Below are 23127 nucleotides of genomic sequence, written 5' to 3'. Positions count from 1 at the left end.
AAAATAAAATAAAATTTAAAAATTAAATTAAATTTAAAAAAAAACTTGTTCCATATGCACAAACAGTTTTAGAGGTACAGTTCCTCAGTATTCTCCAGGATGATTGAACCAGTTCACAGTTTCACTAACAGTAAAGTACTTTTTCCCACAGCCTTCTTAGCATGCCATTTTCTTTTACTGTCAACTTAGCCAATTTGGTACTAGAAGGTGGTACCTCAGAATTTTTTCAATTTGCATTTCTCTAAATATTAGTGATTTAGAGTGTTTTTTTCCTTTATATGGCTGATAGCTTTTTTCCTCTTAAAACTGCCTATTCATATCCTTTGACCATTTTATCAATTTAGGAATGACTCAGTCTTATAAACTTAACTTAGTTTTCTAAATATCTTAGAAATGAGACTTTGAATGAGACTCTTGTGACAAATGGGGTTTCCCCCCAATTTCCTTATCCTTTTCTGATTTTAAACTAAATTAGCTTAATTTTTTCAGAAAATAATTTTATATAATAAAAATTATCCATTTTACCTCCTGCAAGCCTCTCCATAACTTGTTTGGTCACAAACTCTTTCTTTACTTAGGGTCCATTTTAGAAAAAATTTTATGTAGTGGTGTTAGCTTAGGTCAAGTTAGGAAATCACTATGAGGACAACTAAAGTTAGCCTAATACCAGCTATTGATTATTCTAGAATAAGTTACCAGTGCTAAATTAAAATGTCTATGAACATGTATTTTAAGAAGAGGTATATGATTTAAGGTATTCTTCCCTCAAAATCTTATACTACACATTGCCTGTTCCCTTAAATACACAAGTCCAAAATAGTATTTCTCTATGATCACATTCAAATGCCAACATTCTGTACCTACTTTGGGGCTTACCTTGCTAGGATATACAGTAGCTTCCTTCTTCTTCTAGGAGTGGACAGAGCAGTAGGCTGCCCAGATGGCCATGACACGTTGATCTTCTTTGTGTTCTTACATGCGGAGGCAGTGACGTGGGCTCAGCAAGAATGGCTTTAGATTGCAGGGATCATACCTACTGGTTCAGGTTTATATTGCAAATCCTCTCACATAACCCTAGTTACTAGGTTGAATATCCCCTGATGCTGTATTTATGTAATCAAATTCTACTATTTAGTCTTCCATAAACCTCTGTACTGGATTACTGTACCTAAAATAGGCTGTTCCAACTCAGATGCCCTTTATATAGTGAGAAAAAACCCCCGTATAAAATAACCTTGATGTAGAGATACTTTACAATATGGCATTGGATAAATCAACTGTCTATAAAGTTAATTAAGTTTAAAAGAACCCAGTTTCAATTTATAGGCACTATGGGCTATGAGTTTGATGTGGTGTTATAAAAGGGAAATGAATTATATGTCTCCTAAGATTGTTCAGAAAAGTTCTAGACACAGCAAACATGATTTCCTCCTTTCTATTTTATTGTACCATTCTCTATGCACAAAACATCTTCCTTTCCTCTTTGCCTATTAAATTTTTTACCCTTTAAAACCCAACTCAAATGTCACTTCTTTGATATTTTTGTAGTCTTTTTTTTAACATTTCCCATGGGTAACCCTTCTCTACCTCAAACTTTACATTGGTTTTTTACCTTAGAAGACAGCATGGAGGAGTGAAAAACAAAGCATCAACTCTGGAATCAGAGAACTCGGGTTCAAATTTCTTGACACTATTGGCTGTCATACTGTTCATCACCGAGTCTTCCCAAAGCCTGTACCCTCATCTGTAAAATGGGTTGCACTAAGCAGCCTTTGAGGTTCCTTCCAACCAAAGATCTATGATCCTAATGTATTCACCATATAAAGCAGGCATTGGCAAAAATATAGCAGGCAGAGGGCAGCTAGGTGGCACAGAAGATAAAGCACCAGCCTTGAAGCCAGGGGGACCCAAGTTCAAATCTGACCTCAGACACTTCCTGACTGTATGACCCTGAGTTTAAGTCACTTGACCCCAATCATCTCAGCAAAAAGATATACAGATATAGATATATCAGGCAGCCCGCTGTTTTTAGAAAAATGAGAAAACCATACTTAACTCACTGACTGACCTTACAAAAAAGCCTAACAGAGAGCTGGATTTGGCCCTCAGACCATAGTTTGCCATCCCCTGATACAGTGACTAGTTCTCTAAGTCAATGTCCTCTCAGGTTAAGCTCAACAAAAGAGCTTAGTGAAGTTTGTCATCCTTTACTTTCTATTCCCCCCAGTGCCTAATACAGTGCTGTGGGACATAATTCTTGAAACTTCAGCATTTTATAGATCAAAGATTTCATCCACAGACACACTGCCTCCATTGATAAAAATCACAATTCTTCTACCATTTATCCTGTCTCCAATTTTCTGTCATTGTAAGTTTTCATCATCCTGCAGCTAATCTGGTGACAAATATTTCTAAAATTGGACAAGGCTGATCCTTGAATGACAGATATAAAGCCTGTCATGTAGCTCAAATTGTTTAGTTGGACCTGCCAGAACTTGTGTCCTACTGGCAAATTCTTACAAACATTTGTTGAATTGAATTAGGGAAGCAAAATGTAGACATGATTCTATTTCACTCGTCAAAGGATAAAGATTTCACCTAGAAGGACCAATCTTTTTGAACAATTACTGTTGCTTTTGCAATTTAAAAACAAATTTAGATATCTTTTGCACTAGGAACTATGTACTTTGTACAATCAATTTTGTATTTCAACCAAATGAGAAAAATCTTAATTTAAAAAATAAAATGATGTTTATTTAGCTTTATAAAAATATAAATTAATTTTAGACCATCTGGCATAAAGCATGTGTAAACTCTCATTTTACAGTACTGAGTATCTAGAAGAAAAACATTTCATTGATAAAAACAAATTTTACTCTGTGTAAAAATCTGTTCTCTATTCTATTCCATATATAGAATTTCCTTAACAGTTCCCTATGGAACATAAGCAACATTTCAACAAATGTCTCATCTATAATTGATGAGCTAACAAAAAGTAAACAATTTAAGATCTACTTTATAATATAGTTGTATATTTCCTCCAATGTATAACAGTTTTAGGTTAGAAAGTCTGTGCCAGGAGCAAACTAGTATCTTTATCAATGAAGATGCTATGCTGAGCCTTCCAACCTCTCTATAGAAATGTATTTACATTAGTTTTTTCAATTTGCAAAAGAGACATGACTCTACAATTAAGGCAGATCCATACAATCTGTAGAAAGAGGTATTCAACATTTTGTTCAAGCTTCCTGAAGAACAAAGCTCAGATCAAAAGATCCAATATATGAAAGACATAGGTGACCTGTCCCCAGCTGGAACTAGCTAAAAAGCACCAATATGTTTTCTCTTATTTGAATACAAGTAGTAGTCATTGATAATGAAGCTACAAAATTATAGTTGGGAAAAGCTGGCAAGAGGGAGACTTAAGGACTGTTCTCACCAGTACTTTGATCTGTTTTTAAATGTGCAGTCTTCATTCCAGCTAAGATTGTGTCATTTTTGCTTTATAAAGAAAGTACCAACCTAGGCCTTATGACTTTAGATGAAGAGAATGAGAGATTTAGCTTTAACATTCACTCAAAACCCTCCATTTTTAGGAAAGATCAGCTGGTTTTTTTCCCCCTGATCTTTCAGGAAAGTCCAACAGAGCATACCTGGATTTTTTGTTTGTACACATGAACATCCTCACATACATTGCATAAAGAGAAGTTACATATAATCAACCCCCTCAAAATAAGGGCAAATTAAGTTTAAAAGTGCAACAACAAAAGACATTCTATACAGTAAGAGCACAATTTGCATCCCTTCCTTCTTGCCCTTTATCCTTTCCTGAAGAATAGTATTAATTTACTGATTCAAAAGGTTCCTGTAGCACAAGAATCTGCATCATGAAAATATAACTTTCACTCAGTGCTGCCAAAGAGAGCGGAGATTCTGTCCTAATTTAGTCTGAAGAGAGACACAAGAGTGTTCCTGAGATCATCTTCATTGATTTAGTCTGAGTGCAGCTGCCCAGGTGTCACTGCTGGGGAGAGTAGGAATGACCCATCCTTGAGGGACCGAGGTTGCATCAGGATGATCGGCTGGTACCAAATACTGATCCCATTCATGCCTTTAGAAGAACATTTGAGAACAAAAGTTTGCTTCAATTTTGCTTAAATTTTTTTTGTTACATTGTGCTATATTGCTATATTATGCTAAAATGTAAGACTAAGTTTCTTAACTGTAAACAAAGAGAGGAAAACATTTTTATTCTTTTTTTTCCATTTACAAATGCTATTAATTGATTAAACTCCTGACTAAAATATGGTAAGTTATTACTGAAGATTCAGAATTGTATACAACATAAATTTTTTTTGTCCTTCACCAGAATAAAGTAGGTAACTAACTCTCCCTAGTATGGAAAACACTACTTTCTTAGAGAATCACAAAACCTAAGGAATGGAAAATATCTCTGAACATAACGTTATCTACAATCTAACTCCATCATTTTATAGATCAAAACCCTGTGACTCAGGAAGGCTAAATGACTTGTCCTCAGTTATGTGGGGCAATAATAGAAAATAATAGAATCAGCAGAGATCTGCCTAATGAATCCTGGACTGCATGTCACAATTGAAGTCCATTTCAGGGATGAGGAAAATGGATTCAGTGGTTTGTCCAAGATCACACAGAGAAGACAGAGTAAAACTGCTTTCAGGTCTTATGTTTCAAACAAAGACCTAAATTCAGAACAGATTTTGCAAGATTATTATCATCAGTTCCACAAAGAATCCTACCTCTTGTGTTGGCAAGTTTATTTTGCATGAGCATGAAGAATTGGAAAAATGATGCTTCAGATATGTATCATCTGAGGATCGATAATTTTCCTTTTTTTCAGCAAATGTAATCCAAGACCCCAGTTACAAGAACAAGTGCTCAAATAAGGTCATGGTCCTTTATGCGACCAGAACTAGTATGGAGGCACCACATTTTAATTACAGGCATAATAAGGTGGAGTACATTCAGAGTCAGGTCAGAGACCACCATGCCACAAGAAGATGGACTGAAGAAACAAGAATTGTTTAATCTAAAGAAGAAAAAATGCTGGGAATGTGGACAGAGAGAAAGGGCAATGGTCTTCTACTATTCTACTTCATGTGGAAGTGGGAGTAGATTTTTTTATTTTTATTTCCAGAAAGCAGGGCTTGAAGCACCAGATAGAAAAACTTCTTAATAAAGAATTGTCCAAAAGTGGAATGGGCTGCTTTTGGGTAATGAGTTTCCCTTCAATCGAAGTCTCTGAGTGGAAGTTAGATGGTCTCTTGTCACATATATTACCTATGGAATTCCTGTTCAGAAATAGGTTGTATCAGATGGTTTGTGGGATACCTTCCACCTCTGAACACGTGGGATCAAAGTCAGAAGACCCAAGATTCTAGAGCAGGCTTTGCCACTATCTACCTATGTGTCTCAAGGAGAGTTAATTAAACCCCACTGGACCTATTTTGTTATCTATATAATTAAAAAATTGGACAATGTTATCTTTCAAGTCCCTTCTTAGCTCTTAAATCTTACAAAAATAATAGCACTAACATTCATAAGTAGTATGATAGGATTGTACATGAAAAACTTGACAAATTAACAATTCTACTTTCACATTAACAATTTATTTAATGGAAAGGAAATTTATCATGATTACAAATAACTAATACTCTTACCTGATCTGAATGAGAGCTGGTAAGGAATGTTCTGCTTGTAGATAATACTGTCTAAAGGGCTGTAGGAGATGACTAAGTGGAAATTCATCTAAAAAAGAAAAGCCACACAGAACCACAACTTAGTATTTCTTATTTTCACCTTAATTTATAAGCCTGTTTTGTAAAGTACTTGACTTCGTGTATTACTGTAATGATTTAACAGATTCTTACATGGTTAATCATCTCATTCTAATTCTCATTATTTAAGACCCTGAAGAAATAAATAGCTTTCTACCAGCTTTTAAACTCAATTTCAGATTATTCATTATCAAATTTCTTCATCTTTTTTTTGTGTCCTACAACCCTTTTGGCAGTCGGGTAGAACTTGCTCAGAATAGTTTTGGTTTTTTAATTCATAATTGCATAAAATACTAAGGTTCAATTAGTCTCTAGAGAGTCTTAAATTCCAACCATTTCCTTTACAGTCACAGAGCATACCTGGATCCCCAAATAATTTGGAATTAATTTCTTTTTTTTGATGTAAGATCTTCTCTTTTTCTTTTTTCTGTTTCCTTTCTAATTCTCTTTTTCTTTCTTCCTCTTGTTCTCCTTCCAACATAACTCGCAGGGCCCTTTCTTCAGCTTCATACAGTTCTGTGCGTTTTTTGATTAATTTTCTCAGTCTCTCTACATGATGTTCAAAAGCTTCATCTGCTGAGGCAGGAGGACAAACACCTGCAAAGAAAGTGCCAAAGAACAATTTAGATATCTGCATTTAAATATCTGATTTAAGAAGCAAAACCCATGATTTATAAATTACTGTAAGATCCCAGCTACATATGAAAATATCTACAGCTTAACTGATAGCATCCTTCAAAGTTCTCGCCACCGAATTGTGGCACAAAACAAACACTAAGGAGAGGACTGATGGCAAATCAAATCAAAGAGAAAATCAAAAAAGTGATCATAATTTTTAACAGATTAAAATGTTAGATCTTTATTCCGTAAAAAAAGTAATCATTAAGATGGGAAGAAAGGATTTCTTAGTACAAAAGCATTTGTAACTGCAACAGCAAGAAACAAAAAACAACTTTTACTTTAAATGACTAAAGAATAACAATTATAATATTTAATGTAATGTTATTAAGGTGCTGTTAAAATGATGAATACAAGGAAATATGGACAGATCCATAGAATGACATAAAATGAGAATAGCAAAACTAGAACTATATGTATGTTGACAACTATGTGTATGCATGTACACACATATATACAGACACATGCACACATGCATACATGTAATGTGTGCATACACACCCACACAGAGAACTTGCATGAGTACCAAGACAAAGGTAATGGAATTTCAAGTGGTTTTGACAAAGGACATTACCAACACATTTTTATACAAATTTAATCCTGATTGCTTCTCTTTTGAAGATTATTAAGGTCCATAATAAATTTTTAAAATTGTACATGTCATTAAATAAAATGTTGGACTTGCTTGATCTGTTAGTTCTTTTGCTGAACTACAAAATTCCTTATTTTGTTTGTAACTATATATTAAGTTCCATGTTAAATCATTAGTTGGTTTTCTGGAACTGCCTACTGACAGGTCTCACTTTATCTCAGTCTTCAACCTAATTTCTCTCACCATTAAACTTCTGGACTAATATTTTTTGTTTGAAAGAATAAGTTTTTAAAAAAGAGAAATATGAGAACTTAATGATAGGGCTTTTAGGGTTTAAAAAACTGCCCTTAAAGTAAATTATATGTACCAAAAAAGTATACATTAGACTCCTATACATGAGACATAGGGAATTCTAAATCCAACCCTAGAGCTAGTTTAATGAAGAAGCAAGATTTCATAATCTTTAACATTTATTTCAAGAGGCAGCTAAGTGGCACAGTGGATAAAGTACCAGCCCTGAAGTCAAGAGGACCTGAGTTCAAATCTGACCTCAGACACTTCCTGACTGTGTGACCCTGGGCAGGTCACTTAACCCCAATTGCCTCAGCAAAAGAAAAACACATTCACACACACAACACATTTATTTCAACTCTAACTTTTTGTTCTATGAGAAGACAATGAAAGCTGCTAGGCTTTTCACTACGACCATCTGAAGGTTGTAAAGATGTCTATCTTCAGAAGAGAGAGGGAATTAGTCTAAATGGGTTTACATCCTAGATAGACGGTTATAAGTCACACACCACATTTTCCCCTGCAGACCAAACTTTTATAAACTCATTTGTACTCATTTTAAACTACTAATCTGTTGTTTCATAATTTACTTGTTTTTTATACAAGGCTTCATCTGGGATTAATTCTTTCTTTTTCATACATAGTATTTAGCATGACACTTCAAAAACAATGGATACTAAGTTTAATACCTTACATATATTAATAATTGTTGGAGTATGAGAGGCTGGAGAGGTCTAGGAATGAATCTTGATTAAGTGACTTCAGATTAGTTAACTTTCTAAACTAGGGTCTAAGCTTAATTAAGGACAACGTGGTGTCTACTAAGTAATATGTCCAGAATCACATTACTAGTTGGTTAGTGGGACAGTCAGAATCAGAATTCAGGTTCGGATTCTTAATCAGAGTAATAAAAGCAATTTATATATGTTTTAAGGTATAATAATAACAGCTAACATTTATATAGGCAGTTAGGTGTGGTATGGATAGAGCACTGGGTCAGAAAGACTCATCTTCATGAATTCAAATCCAGCCTCAGACAGTTACTAGCTGTGTGATCTGGAAGAAGTCACTTAACCCTTAGTTTCGTCATCTGTCAATTCAGACTAAAAGAGAAAGAAATGACAAATCACTCCAGTGAATGTCAAAAAAATCCCAAATGGGGTCATGAAGAGTCAGGCCCAACAAAACAATTCAACAACAAAATATTTAGATAGTTCTTACTAGGTACTTTGTACCTAGTTTAGCAAATGTGCAAAATGCTTTACAATGATCATATCCCTTGATCCTCATCACAACCCTTCTGGATAAATGCTACTCTCATCCCCATTTTACAGATGAGGAAATGATGGCAAAGAATGAAAAATTGATTTGCCAAGAGTCCCACAACTGATAAGTATTTGAGGTGAGGTTTGAACTGAGGGCTTCCTGACTCCAGCCTCAGCCCCTTGTGCATTAAACAGCCCCTAACTGTTGCTCCCAACAACCCTGTGAAGTCTGTTTTACAGAAAAGACCTAAGACATGTCTAACAAATGTCAGAGCCACATTTGAACTCAGTTCTTGTCTACTTCCAACACATCATTTCTTTGCTAACCAAACCACTCAGCATTTAAACAAATGAATGATTGCTATGGGCCAGGAACACCAACAATATTGGTGTTACAAAGCCAGAAAAATAGTTCTTGTCCTCAGGGAGGAAGTTATTTTCTATCAGAGCAGATAACACAACATGTAAGTAGACACAAAATATATGCAATATAAATTACAAGGCAACTTAATTTGGGGGGCAAGGAGGAAGAATGCACTTGCAAAACCCCTAGACTCAAGAAAGGCCACACATAAGAGATCGGGGAGATGTAGATGCATGGGGAACAATCTATGCAAAGGTGTTTGTTGTTTATTCTTCAGTCTCAAAGAGGCCCATGACATCAGGGAAGTGATGTCAGGATATGCAAGTGAATTGGATTTAAGTGAGGGAGGGCTTTGCAAAGTCACCACTCCTCTGGAACCATCCAAGGCCAGTGGCCAGGTACAGAACAGGACCAGAGATGGCCCTAGTTAGACCCTGGTCTTTTAAAGGTAAGGCTTTTACTAAATCTCAGTCTGACTGAGGCAACACCCAAGAGTGATTAAGGTTAGGTAAGAAAAGGTATGGACACAGGAGAAGGTAAGGAAAAAAAAAAGGGGGGGGGGGGGCGGGCGCAGGGAGATAAGTCTGGTTTAGAAGGAGGAGTAATAGATAATAGTTAGAAAGGTGGAAGGGAGCTAGCATGTAAAGGACTTAAAATACTGAACAGAGGATCTTATATTTGATCCTAGATAAAGAACTACCAATTTATCCAACAAGGAAATGAAAGGGTTATCAGAGTTGAGATTTAAGGAAATCATTTTGGTAGTAGGTATGATCATAAACAACAGGATCTTGGGGATAAAATTATATTGGGGACACTAAAGTTTCATTTCTATTATTTAAATCTTCCCCATCATTTTCTTAAGTCCAATTAACACAACAACAAATCAAACTCTAGTGTGCAGAATTTGTTGATTTGCAATATAAATATTTTCACTGAAAATTTAAGTCATCTGACTTAAGCTGAGCCATCTGGCTCCAGCACACCCCTGGATGTAAGTATATTAAAAGTTACCTTTCCTAGCTGCAGCCTCTTTTCTTAGTTTCCTCAGTTTCTCTAAGGCTCGAAGAATATCTACCATTCTTTTGGTATCTGCTTGCTTTTTCCTCACTTCTGATAAAACACCATCAGCAGCAACTTTGAGTTCTTGTTCCTGGTGGGAAAACACAAATTATCAAGCTTTATCTTCAAAGCCAATCTTATAGTGAATCCTATCCCCCAAATTTTCTCCACTTAGTTAAATAGAACCTGAAATAGCATAGGAAATAATACTTTTTGGAATATTGGGAGAAGATATCAATTATCAATTAGTATTACTATGTATCCTTCATTTAATTTAACTGAGCCTCCAAATTAAATTGCTTTGAATTTATATTGCATATGTTTTGTGTCTATTATATGTTTGTGCTGTCTGCCCTGATTGAATGTAACTTCTTCCTCGAGTGAAATGAAGTGAAATCTATGAAATGAGGAAGCTGGGTTAAAATGAACTCTTAAGGTCCCTTCCAGCTCTAGATTTATTTTCTTTTGAATTATGTGGCACTGAGGAAATAGGCATTTTGACTGTGCCATGGTGGGAAGAAGGGATAACTGTCCAGGCATTGCACAGAAATCTTTGAAGAGAAGTGAATGGTCAGTGCCTAGGCAACCAGAGAGCACATAGACACTAATAAATGTTGTACAGGAAACTCAGCTGGGCAATAGATAGAGTACTGGCCTGGAGTTGGGAAGATCTGAGCTCAAATTCAGACTCAGACATTTATTTACTAGCTGTGGATTTTGAGCAAGTTATTCAAGTTGTTTGCCTGTTTCTTCATCTGCAAAATGGGAACAATAATGGCAGATTATTTTGAGGATCAACTGAGATTAGATCAAATGCGCCTGGCACATGGGAAACTATTTAGATATTAATAATAATTATTATAGGATGCAGAGATGAGGACATGACCATAGCTCACAGGGAAAAAAAAATGGGCGAAAGGCCACTTTTTTTAAGAAAAATCTCCAATCTTGTCTAGGCAGCTAAATCCACATAGGATGGTGCTAAGAATTTCTGAAGCATGTGCTTGCCCTGCATATAGGGCTGTTTCTAATATTTATTCAAAAAGGGCATCTGTGTTGAGGCCCAGAAGATGGAATCACAGGTTCCAGGGTCCGGGAAGGGGCAGGGGCGGGGCCGGGCCCTCGACTTGGTCCAGCCTTACCCGGGCCTTCTCCTCCACCTCCTGCACACACTTGTTCCTCCAGCGGTCGATCTCCTCCTCGCGCTCCGCCGCCCGGGCTTGGGCCGCTTCGCGCTCTGCCTCGCGCTCGCGGGCCCTCTCCCGGAGCCGCTGACGCCGCCGCCGGACGCGCTCCAGCTTCCTCCGCGCCGCGCCCACGTAGGCAGGCTGCTTCAGGAGCTCCAGGTCCCCGCGCAGCTGCTCCCGCAACGGGGCCGCCTGTTGGTGTAGCCGTCCCCAGGCCTCGCCGTCGGCCTCGGCTTCTCGTAGGGCCCGGCACAGGCCGCGCAGCTGGTTCACCAAACGCAGAGCTCCGCGCAGCCGGCCCCGGAGCTCTCCGAGGCTGGGGCCCGGCGGAGAGGTCGCCGCCACTGCCCCAGAGGCCGGCGGGCCGTTTGCACGCCGTGGGGCTGCGAAGACGGCCTCCAGCCACTGGCGGTCACGTTGGCGCTGCAGGGCCGTGTCCCCGAGCCCATCGGGCGGTGGGGCCTCTGGCCAACGCTGGGCCCACGGAGGTGTTGGGGAGGGTTGCGGAAGCCGTTCCCCACCCTCGAGCCCCGGAAAAGGCCTACACTGGGGTGGAGGAGGCGGTGGCGGGATCGGGGGCGGCGGGATCGGGGGTGGTAGGAAAGGGCCCGCATTAGGGCCTGGAGTCCCCAGGAAGGGGCCCAGCCGCGGAGGTAGCGGTGGAGGCGGAAAGGTTTGGGGAGGTGGGGGCGGCCCAAAGGGGAGACATCGGAAAGGAGCGGGAGGGGGAGGAGGAGGCGGCGGCGGCGGCGGCGGGACCGGGCAGACGGGGGCGAAGCGGCCGGGGAAAGGCGGCAGAGCCATGAAAGCTTAACTCCTACCGCCCAATCGGGCCCGGAAGCAGCCTCTGAGACGGCTCCGGGAGGTTCCCAAGGCGACTCTGCAGGATATGACGTCAACCTGAAAACTCCGCCCTCTGGAGCCTGCGAGCCAATAAATAAGATCCCGTTTTCGCTTGGCCCCGCCCCACAAACGCTGTCCTTTCGTCCCAGGTGCTGGGGAGTTTATTCTCCGGCCTGAGACAGCAAAAGAAAAGCTTCCGAAGGCGAACAGGTCCACTGCAGGAGTTTGCACTGGATACCTGGAGGCCCCGGTTGGTTCGGCAGTAAAAGATCGTTCATATTTCTTTAAAGTACCCCAGATTCTCAAGTCCTGGGCTGTTCCCTCCTAGAGCCAACCTCTCCCCTACACTCACCCCGCCCCCAACTAGGACTAGTTGGTGCTGGTTACTTTATTTCATGGAGGACAAGATAACTTTCATTAATAGCTTCGTTTTATTCAAATGCCAAAACAAAGTTCCAAGGTACAAATTGTAGTTACACTGCATTTGTGTTTGATTTAAAAACATCGATCACAATGTTATAAACAACTTCCAAAACTAAATGCAAGTTGTTTTCTGTTGCCACTTATTGTCTCCCCGCCATTTCTGGAGGATTATCCTCAAAAGAATTAAAATCTACTTCCATTTTTCCCACTCTACAAAAAGGAAAATTATACAATAAAAGGAAAGTAATGAATGAAGTTACAACACAGTATCAAGGGCTTCTTGAAAGTAACTTTAACCATTACGGAGGAGACTAAGTAGGATTCTTGTTCCTGCTCATTGCTACATAAACCTGACTTAGTGAATGTGCACCTCTGTACCTATCCCATTCATAGATAAATATTTCACAACTCTCCTATTATCTAAGTCATGTAAAGCCCTAATTAAGTCACCTCTTCAGTACAAGATGAGGACTTGTAATTAAACTTGTTAAGGGCTAATGTTTTTTCTTCCTGACAAAGTGCATGAGGAAAATCCTTATTTTTAGAAAGCAGGCTAAAAGTTGAAAATAAAGGTTTAAATCAGTGTTAAGTTGAATTTTTTAAAAAGTTGAACTAGAGGAATAAACAATCTGCAACCTCTTTGCAGTAAAGGAAAAAACTGAAAAGGTGTCTCAAGATTTTATTTTAAAAAAAAATTTTAAATTGAAAATCCATTACTAGTTTCCTTAGTTTTCTACTAAAGGATCTTAAAAAAAAAAAAAAAAGTCCTCCAAGGGTTTCAGTTTTATTCCTCTTTGTTTTGCTATAAGTCCAAATTAATGACGACCAAGAAAAATATGTACAACAAATGAGAGCAAAAAATTTAGAAGTCATTTTTGTATTAACAAATTCACTACTGATTACAGAAAAAGAATTTTTTTCTTTGATGTTATAATTTTATAAGGAAATAGGAGGTTGGACAAATATCCAGCACCAAAAAACTGATGCACACTAGCTTTTAGGTAATTGCACAATATTAAAAGTATTTTACTTAAAATTTAAATATACCTACATGCTGTATTCCTCATTTGTTTTTCCTGTGAGAAATTTACTGAGATTCCAATTCCATCTGCTTTTCCATTGCACTGAAGTGCAACTCAATTGGCCAATAAATTAGACTGGCCAATAAGCAAATTGCATTTTATATTGAAATCACTTGGTAAGTTGGTGTTATGAATTAACAAAGCAGCCTAAGAACATAACTAAAAATCAAAATAATCTTGGGCACTTTTCCATTACTAATGTGACCATCAGTGTATTTTTCAATTTCAAATGTGAATAAAAATCTGATCTCTTCAGGAAACAAATGTGTATGAAAAAAGTTGAACTAATGGGATATCAATATTCAGTTTTTAAGGAAATTTATTTTCCCATTTGTAGAGTAACATTATTGTAATTTTCATTAGTTACTGGCAACACCTGCATTGCTTAATATAACTTCAGAATTTTGTTAAAGCATATTTTTAAAAACTGAACCAAAAAATGTACATTTAATTTTTGAACATTGTGCCACTGAAGTCCACATAATGTCCACTGCATAAAATCAATGTGATGTTACAATAACATACATGATCTGATTCTTATCCTAAAGGCTTCTGACCATGTATAATATCCAGGATAGATCCAATGCCTTTAATGTCAGACTGTAAAGCCAGTTACGATCTTAAAACAAAAGGGAGAAATTTCTATGGGATAAAGGTTTAACAGTGTTTAACTGTTTGCAGCATCTGCTTGCCGAGGCCACCCTTCCTCTTCAACTCCAGAGTCATACTCCTCTTCATTTGAATCTTTAGTTGGAGCCCTATGATGAAAAGCAATCATTTTTAAACAACTGAAAAGTCTATGTATTTATTTTTCTAAATGAAAATAAAATTAAAATCAGTATATCAGTGTTTCACAGCTGAAAAAACAACTTTAACAATTTATGAAACATTGCCCCCCCAACACTTTCAAAATTCTTAACAAGTGAATGCTAAACTGAAATGTTCATTTTTGATGTTTATCTCTGGCCTGAACCTAGTGGAAATTTCCAAATTGTGCTGTACTTCTTTCTAATCTATTTTCTAGACAACTGCTTAAGTACAATCCTAAAGCATGAGTCTGGCAATGTAATTTATTCAAGAAGTGTTTGCTGCTGAGTTAAATTCTTTTATATGGTAATTAAAGCCCTCCCTAGTCTGGCTTCCAAGTTATTTTTCCAGGCTAATTCCTCATCACTTCACCATTCGCTCACATTGCAAAGAAACTGGCCCACTTACAGATTCCCATACTCAAACCTTTATCTCCCGACTCTTGATCTTTGCATGGGCTCTCTCCTCACTTCTGACTCTTGGAACCATGACTTGACTTCAAAAAACCTCTCCTAGAAGGGCCCTAGGCTCCTTAGATAGTATAATACCTTCTCCTGAGAAAACACTTTATTTTGTGTATATTTTGTATTTAATTATCTATGTATATGTTCCATATCTCCAACTTCCAACCCAATAGAACATAAGTTAAATTCTGACAAGAACCTATTCATTTTTGTTTTTATATCTCTCCAGTGCTTTCCACACAGAAACTGCTTTAAAATGTTTGTTGAATGAATAGTGCAGATTGTCAACCAGTCTGTGCCACCTCAGCCTATGCAACTCTAGTCCATAAACCACTTCTAAGTCCTCCACAAAGATCCACCCAAGGTACCAGTGTTTTTTTCTTTAGATCTCTCTACCCATGAAGAATGTTGGTTATCTTTTGCTTTACTTACATGGCACTGCTGTATTAGATTTAAGAGGTGAAAGCAACCTTACACAATACCTAGTCCAACTCTTTGATTTTAAAATAAAAGGTCCTCTGAATCCAACTTGTTTAGCTCTACCACTCTGCGTGGCTAGCCTACTTCCTTTTCTGATCAAATATCTTGATATGTTTGAGGATGTTTTTTGGCAACATACTACTGCCTATTCACCCTCCCTAGGCCTCTCTCTATTGTTCTTTGAGTAAGCAAAGATTTCATTTTATTTATTTCTTTATTTTGCTGAGGCAATTGGGGTTAAGTGACTTGCCTAAGGTCACACAGCTAGGAAGTGTTAAGTGTTTGAGATCACATTTGAACTCAGGTCCTCCATACTTCAAAGCTGGTGCTCTATTCACTGCACCATCTAGATGCCCTGACAATTTTAATTCTTTGGATACTACTGTATTTTCATGATTTTTAGCCATATGATATCCCAAGAAAAATATTAAAAAAAGAAAGGCTTTGATTCATGAAGAAATTTGGAATCATTAAAAATTATTGTTCAAATTCCCCAATGCAACCCATATTGCTCTTTTTCTTCTATTCATTTCTGGGCTTATTGTGGATAGATTGGTATTGAATGAATCAATGGATATTGAACACAAATGTGTTCAAGATACACACATTTCTCCCTCTCCCTCTCTCTCCTGTGGGTTTTCCATCCAACTGCACATCCTATATGGAAATTCTGATTACAGACTTCTTTAGGAGGCTATGCAATGTTTCCATCAGTCATTACATGCAATCCATAAACAGAAGCATCCAGAGGCCTTCATTAATTATACAGAATCTTCTTTCATTTGCAAACTGCACTAGATATTCTTTATGATAATGGCAAATATTTCTTGCATGCATTTGTTTTTCTCTTGTATGTCTGTCAACATTATTATCTCAAGGAACCAGTCTCTCAATACCATCAAAAAAGTGGTAGATTACCTACAGCATGGTCTCTGTATATATCTTTATTTGTATAGAGTTGTTTGCATATTGTCTCTCCTATTAGATTAGATGTTCCTTGAGAGGAGGCATCATTTTTTTTTTTTTTAACCATTTCTTTGTATCTCAGCACGGTGCCAGCACCTTAATAAATACTTGTTAACAGACTGTGTATTTGATTGGTCTGGTTTGCTTTTCCCATATTATTTTCTTTAATGACTTTTCTACTAATGATTTTTTTTATTGTCTTCCTTCCATTTCATTTTTGAAATGCTTCCCCTTAAATGCTTAACATTAATCTCCTGCTACCTTTCTTGTAAACTTAAGTACAAAAAGTCTGGAAGTTGTGAGAATAGAGAAGACATCTTATGTGAAAAATATCAAAGAAGTAGAAATAACAGGACTGATGATTAATCAGATATTGAGTATAAGGAAAAAAGGCTAAAAACATAAAAAAACCCAACACATTGGTTTTCAGTCTGGGTGACTGGTAGTGGTATCACATAACAGACATAGCAAAGCCAGCAAGAGAAACAACTTGAGGTCACATAAGAGGCTGATGTATTGAACTGCAGGTCCTAGTGGAACATTCATGTGGTAAATTTATCCAGTAAGATACTGGAAAAGTGAGTCTGTATTTTAGGAGAAATATACTTAATAGTATTAGCCCTGAGATATCAGTATAAAGTGTGGGGATGGATATCAATGCCAAGAGAGAGGAGAAAGAAAATCAAAGACAGAATGATGGGGGAATAGGAAAAAGAAGAACAAAGAAGACTGAGGAGCAGCTAGAGGTCAAAGTGCAATACAGTTTTCCTGAAGTCAAAAGATTAGAAAGTAAAAAGAGGAAAGAATGGCTGAAGAGACTAATTACTGCTGAGAAGACAAAGAATAAAAGCTGGAATTGGTAATTAGAAATTACTGATGACTTCTGAGAACACAGTCTCAGAGTTGCTGGGGTAACATGAATTATACTGGGGAAACTAGAGAGTGAATGGGTGGTAACAAAGTAGAGCCAACGACTATAGACTATTCTTTCAAGAAATCTGGGGATAAAGAGCAATGATAAGGCAGCTACTTCAAGGAAATTTCTCCTAACCCCCAAGATAGAGGAAATACAATTGTTTTCCAAGAAGGTAGGTCAGGTGCCAAAGGAAACAAGAAAAATTGAAGATGCAATAAAAAGAGGAAATTGAAAAAGTAAGATCTCAGAAATGAAAACAGGAGATAATAAATAGAATACAAGTGGAAGAATTTCTCTGAGATAAGGGTAAAGACTGTGTTGTCCATTCACATGCACTACACAAACATTTCACGTGTAACCTTTATATCTGTTTTTCTTTAAAGTTAAAAATCAAATCTTAGTCTTTTGTTACAGGTTCATAAATACTGCATTTAATAAATTATTTTTGAGAAAAATTCTTATACTTTAGGTCATACATTAATAATAAGAGATATTAATGCTATATTTATGTACAAAGTAAGGCTTTGCTTGTAATCAATTTGTTTTGGCATGATTTATATTACCTTATGTATCCTGGTTCCTTCTTTCCTTCTACAACTTCTTTGTCAACTTCCACACATACAATGTCAGAATTTGGTACTTCAAACATTGGTTCTAGTAACAGCTTTTCCTAAGGGAATAAGAAAAAGATTACATAGAAAAAAGTTTTACCTTAAATTCTTACACTTTGTGTATAGACACTGAATGATCAAAATATCCAATGGACAGGCTCATGTTTTATTTTCAGCACATAAAAAAGTATCTCAGTAGGAGGTTAGTCTGCTAGGTTCAGATAACTACTACTGTTTCCTCTAATTAGGCATCTCACTTGCATATTTACAGCTAAAGACATTCCTTCTCTTTCCCTCTCCCTCTGAATGATCTCTTTCTACACTAAATTACTGTTTGATGTGCTGAATATTTGTGTGCATTCACTTCTGTGTAAAACACACATATATATGCATGCATACACACATACACACTTTTTCTTTTGACACTTGAAAAGCAGAAACTATATAATTCTTGTAAGGCAATGCAAACTTACCATGATAGATCGAAGGCCCCTTGCACCAGTCTTCCTATCTAGTGCCAATCTAGCTATGGCCTTCAAAGCATCTTCGGTAACATTAAGTTCACACTACAAGAAAGAGATATATGATTAGATAATTCAATAAAGCTTTCCTAAGTGGCATAGGATGCTTTACCCTTTAACCAATACTACCACCGCCCTAGTCCAGGCCTTTATTACCTTATGCCTGGACTACTGCAATAGCCTAAAACTGGTTTCTTTGCCTCCAGTCTCTCCTCCCTGCAATCCATCCTGCACACCATTTTGATCATGTCATTCCCCTCCTGAAAAATCTTCAATGGGTCCCCATTGCCTAGGAAATAAAGTACATACTCCTCAGCAGGCAATCAAGGCTGTCTGTGATCTGGCCCACAAGCTACCTTTCTAGTCTCCTACTACTCTTCTACATACTCTAAGCTTTGACCAAATCTCTTTATTCTCTGAACATACTTTCCTGTTTTGCTCAGATAGTTTTCCCTTATGAGAAAAGCCCCCTCCCCATCTATCAAATTTCTATCCATCATTCAATCTCCATTTCACATGTTCCTTCCATTAAAGCATTCTTTGATCATCCTCCCCAGAAGCAATTTCTCCTTTCTCTAAAATGCTACTGCAATTTTGGTTGTACTACTCTTACAGTACTTGTTACATATACCCACACAGCAGAATGATTGACACAGAAGTATTCAATAAATGCTTTTTGATTTTCTTATGCACATGTGCATCCTAGGGTTAAGCCATATGTGTATCTAACATACTAACACACAGGGTCTTACAAAAAAAAAAAAAAAAAAAAAAAAAAAAGCAGGCATTAAACATTAAAATAGTTGCTGAATGAAATAACCAGCATTTATATAAAGTTTCAAAGTTTTTGAGGAACTTTACATATATTTCATTTTATCCTCACATAAACTCTGAGAAATAGGTACATCAGAGAAACTGAGATAGTACAGATTAAGTGACTTGCTCAGGATCCAGCTTGAGTAAAATGTCTTGAGGTTGTATTGTACTCCAGGTCCAGCAACCTAGCCACTGCATTTATTTGCAAAAAAATTTAATGTAGACCTCATTTGCATTTAAATACTGACTTTAGATATTATCTTATTATGATACGTACCATATCATTTAGAATCATTAAAAATGTATAAGCTTAAAGCTTAAACATGTACCCCCCAAAAAAGATCTCTAATATGTTCTGACAGAAATTTCTCTTCTCCAGGAACATTACAATTTGATATAAAACAAGATAACTAAAAAAACACACAACTAACTATATTCTTATTACTCTATGAAAAAAACTAATTTGCCTTTGTCAATAACTTTACACTTTGAGTAGAGCCAGGCTGGCCTATAAGTAGGAAAGTGAGCAGGGAGAAGAAATCCTCTTACATATCACTTTTTATAAATGTACAAATTTTTACTGCCAGAAAATCTTATTCTCATGTAAGAATGTTATGCTGAGGATTTGATGTCTCTGCTGGACTTCAGAGAAACAGGAGCATGGGTGGCTGTCATGCCTCACTGAGAACCTAAAAGGTCTCTGGCTCAATACATGTGTACAGAGGCATGAAAATCCCAGAAAGAGGCAACATATTTTTTACAAACTTGTATAAAAATTGAAAATTCTAAATCACTCTAAGTGGTGAAATGTGGACCATACTCATTAGTTAAAGGAAACCCAGTCAAAGAAAAAGGAGCTAATTGCATAAAATCTTATTTCATTAGTCAAAGAAATATTTCAAATAAGAATTCCAAATAGAAGACCAATGATCACCTCTGCAGTTTTTAGGAATGTAATTACAATTATGATTAAAAATTAAATACAAGGTATCATTTTATACATCCTGCAAAAGGACTAAATTTTTTTAAGTTCCATGTAGTAGGAGAGCCTAACTAAAGGAATTATCTAACCAATAGTCTTACAAAGACAGAGAACAATGGGTCTGCTGTCAGGAAGTTCAAATGCAGCCTCAATCCCAACTAGCTATGTGAGCCTGGGCAAGTCATCAACTTCTACTTGCCTCAGTTTCCTCATCTATAAAATGAGAAAAATAATACCTTCTTCACCATGTTATTATGAGGATCAAATAAAATAATATTTGTAAAGAAAATACTTAGATGCACAGTGCCTGGAATATAGCAGGAACTATATAAATGCTTATTCCCTTTTCCTTTCCCCTTCCCCAACAAGCAAATAATCATCCTTTCCTCTGTTTCCCAAATCTGCATTAACTTAAAGCAGGGCATATATATATTTGTAAATCTAAAATATCCTGACATGTTGTTATATTCTGTACAAATATCTTATTAACCAGTACAAATATCTTATTAACCAATGTATTCTGAGATATTGTCTAATATCACCTTGAAATTCTGAAGAGATTATATAGAATTCAAAGCAAGCTGAAGCTTTAATACAAAATTCATTTTCTCTCTGGACTAGCTCCATTAATAAGAGCATTATGTCAGTAAAATCAGGGATTCAGATTTTATCTCAACATTGGTCATAAAATACCTCCTAACTTCCAAATCCACACAAAATGGCCTAAACTAGTGAACATGGATGAATAAATACAAAACTATCAACACTACTAGCAAAAATCTATAAAACCACATGTCCTGATTGTGGGTCACTTATATCAGGAAATTTTTTCAAAGATCAAAATATCTTTTTTTGGCTGTTATTTAACATTTGATCAAGATTTGAAAGTATAGATTGATAAGTTTATCAAAATTTGCAGCCAAAACCAAGCTGAGAATAGCTAAAAATATTGAAATGACAAGATCTAATGGCAAGCTGGAATTTAAAAGGGACAAGTGTAAAGTCCTGCACTAAACTACAAAAAATTAACTTCACCAGGTTTGTGATTAAACATATCATGAACCATCAAGCATTATCATGAAAAAGATTAGGGTATTTTTAGTGGACAGCAATCTTAATGAACTTACATGGTAGCCAAAAAATGTTAATATGGAATACATATAATTGGAGTGGTAGCCGAGTGGGGCAGTAGAGTGTTGAGCTCTATTCTATGAAGACTCATTCATTTTCTTGAGTTCAAATCTGGCCTCAGACATAAGCTGTGAGACTCTGGGCAAGTCACTTAACCCTGTTTGCCTCAGATCCTCATTTACTAAGATGAACTGGAGAAGAAAATGGCAAACCATTACGTATCTTTGCTAAGAAAATCCCAAATGAGGTCATGACTCAACAACAACAAAAACATTGAGTTTCGCCTTTAATGACCAGTATTAACTCCTTTGCCTTGCATTTTAAATAAGTTACCAAAACTTAGGTCTTTTATAATATTCTTAAATTATAGTGAAGCCTGGCATACATAAAGAGTATATGTATAATTTGGTTTGCCTCTAGGATCTAGAGGTGGAAAGTAAATTGTACCAAAAAACGGGAAAAGTGCAAGTACTACATCTCATGAAGAGGTAAAGGAAATCTATTATATCTGAGGGAAAGAAGGGAAGGGGATGCTCATAGTGTGAATCTTACTCTCATCAGAACTTGCTCAAAGAGAAAACATTAGGCATATTAGGTTTACAAAGAAACTTCTCCCACCTCACTGAAAAGTGGGAGGGGAAAAAAGGAAAGGGATAGGATAAATAGAAGGGAATACAGAAATTGATAGGGAAAGGTTTAAGAAAAGGGGAGAGACTCTAAGGGGCTGGGAAGGGGGGGCGGGGAGGGGGGAATCCTAAAGAGGGAGGGCTGCATGAGGCAAGTGATGCTCTTAAGTTTAATACTTGGGGGGGGGGGGGAGAGGTAAGGAGGAAAGAAAGGAAAAAAGCATAATCTGGGGCTAACAAGATGGCAGGAAATACAGAATTAGTAATTTAACCATAAATGTGAATGGGGTAAACTCCCCCATAAAGCAAAGGCAGATAGCAGACTGGATTAAAAGCCAGAATCCTACAATATGTTGTTTAGAGGAAACACATTTAAAGCACACTATATTGTGCTAAAGGGCAGCATAGATAATAAAGCAATATCAATATTATAGTGAAGCCTCACTGATTCAGAATGATGGAAGGACAGTGTGAATTGTTAAAATTCAAGCTATGCAATGCTTTTCAAGAAACATACTTAAAAAAAAACTTGTCCAATAACAAACTTTACAAAAGGAAAGTCCCCAAGGGTGTTTGTTTTTACTGAATAGCTGTAAATGAATTGTTAACATGCTTTAATTTTTAGTATAACAACAACTATATCTAACACAATGAAATATTTCTGAATTATATAATTACAGACTACCAAAAATGAGAAAATCCTCAAAGATTATCTAGTCCAACTAATATAAAAAGGGAAACAGTTTGACACCAAAACTTGTCCCATAACCTACTTACTGCTTCCTTAATTTTTTTTTTTTAATCACTGGACAATGGAGAATAAAAATGTAGTCCCAGTCCCTCTGAGAGACTAAATTTGGAGGTCTCTAGTCCTAAAAGCTACAACTATATTTATATTTGAAGGCACTACTTATGTTAAGATTTTCCATCAAACTACCAGGAGATAAAACAACAATGCCCCAGTTATCTGTAATTCATGCAGTTTCTCACTGCTAGGAACCTGCTCAGGACTAGATTCAAGATAAGATAGTAAGACTAATGAGCGACAAAGTATATATGCCAAATACAGAGTATTTTCCAAATGTTGCATCAAATCTCATCATTTTGATATGAGGCAAAAGAACTGTTTGGGCTAAGGTATCTGCCAATTCAAATGTCTAATCCAATCTCCTCGGTTGCTTCCTTAGTATTTGAAAATCACACA

At 36.8% G+C, this 23127-nt stretch overlaps 2 protein-coding genes across 3 annotated transcripts in view; both read right to left on the bottom strand.

The window, feature by feature from the left end:
- Positions 1–2732: 2732 nt before the first annotated feature.
- On the bottom strand, positions 2733–12145 carry PDCD7 (programmed cell death 7). The gene is made up of 5 exons (XM_051980850.1): positions 11211–12145; positions 10021–10159; positions 6177–6413; positions 5700–5787; positions 2733–4111 (listed from the first exon to the last, which is right to left on the bottom strand). Exons 1-5 carry the CDS (start codon positions 12057–12059, stop codon positions 3985–3987), a joined length of 1440 nt encoding a protein of 479 aa, XP_051836810.1. The 5' UTR covers positions 12060–12145; the 3' UTR covers positions 2733–3984.
- Positions 12146–12510: 365 nt separating this feature from the next.
- The window catches only part of CLPX (caseinolytic mitochondrial matrix peptidase chaperone subunit X), a 46188-nt gene continuing 35571 nt past the window's right edge, over positions 12511–23127 (bottom strand). Inside the window, exons 12-14 of one of the 2 annotated variants that reach the window (XM_051980843.1) lie at positions 18321–18413; positions 17800–17906; positions 12511–14361 (exon numbers count right to left, since the gene is read on the bottom strand). In XM_051980843.1, coding sequence (XP_051836803.1) covers positions 14271–14361; positions 17800–17906; positions 18321–18413 — 291 coding nt within the window. In that variant the 3' untranslated portion in view covers positions 12511–14270. Of the gene's footprint in view, positions 14362–17799; positions 17907–18320; positions 18414–18524; positions 18658–23127 lie in introns of those variants that run through there. The other variant, XR_007951040.1, reaches the window with a different exon arrangement.

The sequence above is a fragment of the Antechinus flavipes genome, chromosome 2, assembly GCF_016432865.1.
Source record: "Antechinus flavipes isolate AdamAnt ecotype Samford, QLD, Australia chromosome 2, AdamAnt_v2, whole genome shotgun sequence".
In the NCBI taxonomy this organism is placed as follows: Eukaryota; Metazoa; Chordata; class Mammalia; order Dasyuromorphia; family Dasyuridae; genus Antechinus; species Antechinus flavipes.
Note: the sequence above shows the minus strand (reverse complement) of the source record. Positions and strands in the feature narration are given on the sequence as shown.